The 6,518-nt window shown below is 28.7% G+C and overlaps 1 protein-coding gene across 1 annotated transcript; it reads right to left on the reverse strand.

Moving 5' to 3' along the window:
* Window positions 1-3,577: 3,577 nt before the first annotated feature.
* LOC105460898 lies at window positions 3,578-5,106 on the reverse strand. Its single transcript, XM_011707388.1, has 3 exons — window positions 4,063-5,106; window positions 3,824-3,910; window positions 3,578-3,708 (listed from the first exon to the last, which is right to left on the reverse strand). The coding sequence occupies exons 1-3, from the start codon at window positions 5,104-5,106 to the stop codon at window positions 3,592-3,594; spliced, it is 1,248 nt and encodes a 415-aa protein (XP_011705690.1). The 3' UTR covers window positions 3,578-3,591.
* Window positions 5,107-6,518: the final 1,412 nt, after the last annotated feature.

Below are 6,518 nucleotides of genomic sequence, written 5' to 3' on the forward strand. Positions count from 1 at the left end.
AACTAAATCTTTATTAAAATACGTTATTTATATTTTAAGAAAAATAGTGGCACTTCCTCTTATATGTATATAGGTAATAAATGTTATATTATATTGAGAAATAGAAGTATAATGCAAGAGCCGCAATTAATTTTGCGAAAAAAATTAGTGAATTTGAAAATTTTTGATTATGTCGCCAAAGTTAAATTTTAGAACAATAATATTGTAAACGAATACTAGGTCTAAAGCGTAGCAAATGCAAACAATCACGGTCGACATGTAATATAGTATGTATTTTGCAGATTCAAAGGTTGTAGCGTTGATCTTATAGGGAAGTATTTAGAAAATACGAGAAAAAAGGTGAAGCAGTGATCGATACATTAAGATTTGGAAGTTCGCGACGTACAACAATCGCCATCTCTTTCACATCTTGACTTTTTGAATTAAACATAAATAGCAAAAATTTGTAACAAAATATCTGTATTATAATGTACTAAATATTATTAATCACTTTACTGTAAATATTAATTTAAATAAAATTGATTTTTTTCTAAGTGTAATCATATCCATTTTTTCATAATAAGTGTAAAAACTGTCATATATACTTTTCTGTCAGGTCTACATTTGATATGTTTAAATTTGAAACTGCGAGCAAATGCTGTGTTAAACACAGAGGTGTCAAAACTGAAGAAACTATTTATTAATCGCAAAGTTGCGTTTTTCGATCAACGTTTATCAACCTTGGGATGAATTATACATAACAAAATAATTATTATAACATATTATTGATTCATTGACTCAACAAATTATGTACACATATAAAGAAGGCTAGACTGTGCATACATTATGATTCTTTTATCATAAATAACTCTAAAACAATCTAAAAATTAATAATGACAGTTTGATCAGGTATTTAATATTTTCTCTCTTTGCGATGTGTACATAATATTTCAGAACTTTTCAGAAATGTATTTATTACATCTCCAACAATACATTTAAATAAATAAAATACTGATATATAATAAGTATAATTACTAACTAGAATACATATACATGTACAATTCTTTCTCATTTAACAGAGTCTTTGTATAAACATAAAACATCGCGTGATTGTATATTATTAGCAGTAACAAAAAATAGTATTTTTCCAATATCTAACACATTTTTACAAACATGTTTTAATTATTACTTAATATTGATTTCTGTTTTTCTGTCACAGGAATGCGACATGTTTAAAAATTGTATCAAGATTATTAGATATGTGGTAATATTACCCACTATCTAAAACAAAAACGTATATAATAAAAGTTTTAATACATAAAACATGATAGATACAATAGATATTTTAATATTTAAAACAAATAATTGATTACTTACCGCCGCAAGAAGTGTTGCATCAATATTAAGACCTTTCGCCGAAAAAATATTTTCTCTATGTAGCATTTGTAAAGAAAACAACTGCAACTGCAACATCAGATCGCAAAATAATTAAATGCAAAACCGAAAAAATAAAACTAAAAACACAATTATACTTTAATAAATTGAATATTTAAAAATATTGCGTAGTATACAATATATTCTAAAAAAAAATACATTGATAAAATTAAAGAGAATTTTATTACCTCGTATTTTATTCTCTCATTACTGGTGCTGTTCAATAAATCGTGAATAGTTGTACGAATCTCTCGAGCCTGGTTTTTACTCGTTTCACAGACCCACACAAGTAGCGATATTTTCAAAACATTATATAAAATGCTTATTGTAAGCAAATCAAGAAAATTCTTATCTAAACTAATAATGAACGTTCCATCTTGCCAGCTCACTACATAGAAGTACAATTCAAAAGTGATAATTGTAAAACACATAACTACAGTAGCAAGAAGTTGCAAACTGAAGATTGTATTCAGCATTTGTACTGCGTCACTAATCATCAGATGCCTCTTCTTTAGAGTTCTAAGTTTTATCAGCAAAATTTGATTTCTCTGCACGTAACAATTGAACGTGGAGACAGATGGCTTTATATTGTTTATTATATGCCGTTGCATATGCATCAGATTATCGTTGATTTCCTTGAAGCAGGCTTTTAATATACAAACACAATTTATATACATCATAATTATTTGTAATGATAGTATGGCAAAATACGCTGTGAACACTCCAATTAGGATAAGAAAACAGCTGATCGATTTTTCTATTATTTTCGAAAAATTTATGTATAATTGTACAAGTCTAAGAATAATACTCAATATGTCCTTGATGTGAATCAATCTGGATAGCTTTTGGTATGAGTTTGGAGGTAAATTCGAAGAGATCTCCCATATTGTCTGCAACAAGCGCATTCGCGGACCACTTAGGACATGCGTTGTGATCACTATGAAAGTGCTGAGTGAATAGTAAATAACAGCGTTTATAATCCAGGTCACGTCTCCAATTACTATTTTTAAAGTAATAACACTGTGAATGACTATTAAGTTCATAACACAGCAAACGCAGATAATGATGGATGACAGGATGTAGCGCGGTTTCGAAGTCTCGAAAGTCGAAGCATTGATCTTGTATGGAAATAGTCCGAAAAAACGGCATAAGGTGAAACAGGGATACATTAAGGATTGAAAGTCCGTGGCGTGGCACAACCACCATCCTTTCCGCATTTTGCTTTTCCTCGGTTTTTCGAGATTGAATACGATTAGCCGAAATTCGTAGGAGGATTACAATATATATTATAATGTATAATCACTGCATTATTTACAAACACTTTAGCATTAGTGATCGTTGTGATTGCGATTCTTTTCTAAGTGTAATCTTCAAGTCGGTCTCTTTGCAAGAAATATGTAAACTAATATGTGTTATCTCTATGTGCTATCTGTACTCGATGCTTTTAAGTTGAAAACTGTGAGCAAGTGTTGCGTTAAAGAGACAAAGCTAAAGAAACTATTTGTTAGTCATGAAGTAACCATGGTGTTCTTCGATCGCCATGTAATTGCTTCTCTTAGGATGAATTAATGTTGTACTAATGTAATAAATGTTATGGAATTGTTTTAATTTATGACTCATCAATTTTTACGTGCTATGAAATAGGAAACATAGACTCTAGACAATATCCACATGAATCTGTGATACTAATAAGACACATGCATTAATCAATTTATAATTGATGCTAAAGCTTTACTAAAATATATTATTTATATTTTGAAAAACAATGATATTTTTATAATAATATGAAGATAATGAATGTCATATTATATTGAGAAACACAGAGTTATTGTGCGGCAGCTGTAATTAATTTTGCGAGAAACCAAATTGCAGAAAAATAATTTGAATTATATTGAATGAATGATTATATTGAAAGAAGTTTTAAAGTTTGTATTAAAAATTTTACATTTTGTTTTTGCGTGTGAGAGAATACAGTTTATAAATTTTTTGACATTCCAGACACTCTTAAAGATAAAATAAATCATTTTTGCATAATTTTTTGCTTACTTCATATATACGTGTACATAAATATATATGTCTATCTAAATGCAAATATAAAGTATCAATTAATTTTATTATTTACAATAATAAAAAGTAATCTATTACGTAATAATTTAGTATTTTTAATAACACGTTTGTTTATTTAAATAACTTATTATAAATTATTTCCGCAACATTCTTTCCTGACTTTTCCTCACAAGAAACGAGTACGAACTGAACCATTATGAACACATGCGTAGCGACGCTGCCCAATATCTAAAAGAAAATTTTAAAAATAAAGTGCGTAATGTATACATTATTAATGTTTTATTAAGGAATCATGGTTAAGAATTATAGAATTTAAGAAATTATAATTAATTCAGTTACTTACTCCAATGAGAAGCTTCGCGTCCACAGCAAAACCTTTCACGCAAAATGTATTATTGCAATGAAGTGTTTGTAGCGAAAATAATTGTAACTGCAAACGTTATCATTAAATTATAATTGAAAAAATGTAATTATAAATCCGTTTGTGTCAAAAATCGATAATACATCAGGAGGAGACATATTAACACAATTTAAAAGAAAAGTATTTATAAAGATTACAACATTTCATTTTATATGTAATACCTCATCTCTAATGTGCTCATCGATGGTGCAATTTAACACATCGTGAATAGAAGTATTAATTAGCAAAGCTTGATGTTTGCTCGTCTCACAAGCCCACACTATCAACGCTATTTTTGTAAAGATTTGTCCCATATTTAAGAGAAAGTACACGTGATACGATAGATTTATCGGAGTGTCCGTTAACAAATGAAATAGCAAAGACAGTATGTTGTAAAAAACATTAAAAATGATGTTATGGCAGATTATTGCTACTGTAGCGAAAAGCTGCAAATTAAAGATTATATTCAGCTTCTGTACTGTGTTGCTGATTATTAGATGTTGCTTCTCCAGTGCCTTGAGCTCCATGATCAGCAATGGACTTCTCTGCTCGTGATAGAGCAGTCTAAGGACATGTGGTTCTTTATTTGCAATCGATTTTCTCATTTGCGCCAGATTGTCATTGATTCTTTTAAAGCACATCTTTAATATACAAATGCAATTCATATATAGCATATCCATCTGAAATACCACTAGATTAATGTATACTTGAAGTAAGATATTTATTTGCAATGTGTAAACATGTGGTAACATAAGCCCGATTAAACAAATAAGACCGATAATATCCTTAGCGTGAATCAATCTAGATAACTTCTCATATGATTCTGCGGGCAGTCTTGAAGAGATCTTCAATATAGTCTGAAGCAAGCGTATTCGCGGCCTGGTTAGAATGAACGTGACGGTTATTATGAAATCACCAAGCATAAAACACCAGCGATCCGCAAGAAAGGCGGGTAAATTTAACATATCGATTTTTTCAGAAACGGAAGAATTAAACATCGTTATTAATGCGTAAATATTACAAACGCAGGTAACGATGATCGACAAAATGCAGTATGGTTTTGACATTTCGAAAGTCGAAGCGTTGATCGTATATGGAAATACGCCAAGAATACGACAGAAAGTGAAGCAAGGACGCATCAAGGATTGAAAGTCCTTAGCGTGGAACAATCGCCATTCTCCTCTTTTCTGTTTGCCTTTGGATTCTTCTTGGAAATTCGATGACATGTTGAACATGATAAATGTCACGAGATAACAAACGATTAAATCATAGATAACAGCCTTAATAGATAAATTATTAATGACATTATTAATACATTTTGATATTAATTTGAATGAGTAATCGAGGAAATCTTTTTTTTCTAATTGTAACCTTTTTGTTATTTTCGTCTTTTCGCGTACGTACATCAATATAAAATTGTCATCGATGTACACTCGACGAATTTAATTTCAAAACTGCGAAACATGTAATACATACCTAAAAGAACTTTGTTAGGCATGATGTAACCATGGCATTTTCCGATCGACATCATCTCTATATAAAGAAAGAATGCCAATATTCAATTACTATAGCATACTCATTAAATAATTGTTTATGCATACATGACGAAATAAGAAGAGGCGGAATTTAACATAGTGATCCCTGTGGATCACTTGCTTTCGAAAATGCATTTGTAATGATTACCTATTTCCTAATGACTATCTAGAGACTATATATTTACGTTCCACTTAATTGAACTTTATTACACGACTTCGATTTAATATTTGTATCTACATATAATATGTTGTTCGTATATGAGTACATATATTTCTATATAAAATATATATGTATTATATCTTGTGCATTAATATATATGTAAGTATATCAGACATTCTGCTTATATATTTATATATTTTAAAAATTACAATTATGTTTGGAAATAAATCCATATAGTACACCTGGTTTTGTGGAATTTTCTGGTGCAAAATTGTATGAATATCTCGCAAAATTTTAATACTGATAGAAGACAACATATAGAGTATACACGTATATGTGTTAGTCGGAAGAAATGCAAAATTAATTAAGAGTATGCAGAATCTAAAATGTCTGGTCAGACAAATAAGGAAACGCCAAGAGAAATATATTCGTTTGGTGAAAAATATTGATTCGGATTTTGTTGGATTCTTTCGAAAAATAAATTATGTTTTTAATATCGATTATATATTTTTGACTACTCTATTTCACCTTAAAAAAATTATTAATTTTATTTTATGAATCTATAAAGATAAAACTGACATTTTCGACTTTTTGATTAATAAAACATCGCGAACAGATTAATCTAAGCCAAACGGTGTTGCGTTTAATTCGTAATAATCATAATTAATTTTATTATATAATTTTATTAAATAACCTTCCTATAATTTTTAAACATACTTATAATGTTTTTATTAATAATGCTCTAATATTGAAAATATTACAGTCGATAAATAAAATATAATTGTATAGATAATTCTACAGCATGATTTGATAAAGCACGAAAGCACAAAGTTTTTTGCATTAACTGTATTGTAAATGTAATTTTATTTTAATATTTGATTTAATAATCAAATTATTAAACTATATTAAACCAAATATGTATATATATATATATATATATATA

Source organism: Wasmannia auropunctata, unplaced genomic scaffold (genome assembly GCF_000956235.1).
Source record: "Wasmannia auropunctata unplaced genomic scaffold, wasmannia.A_1.0 LD313888.1, whole genome shotgun sequence".
Taxonomy (NCBI): Eukaryota; Metazoa; Arthropoda; class Insecta; order Hymenoptera; family Formicidae; genus Wasmannia; species Wasmannia auropunctata.

Bases quoted from the DNA above. Each gene is read 5' to 3' on its own strand.
- LOC105460898 (XM_011707388.1), bottom strand. From the start codon at position 5,106: ATGTCATCGAATTTCCAAGAAGAATCCAAAGGCAAACAGAAAAGAGGA. The intron at 3,911-4,062 runs GTATTACATATA...TAACGTTTGCAG, and splicing joins ATGAGCACATTAGAGATGAG to TTACAATTATTTTCGCTACA. The intron at 3,709-3,823 runs GTAAGTAACTGA...ATTTTCTTTTAG, and splicing joins ACGCGAAGCTTCTCATTGGA to ATATTGGGCAGCGTCGCTAC.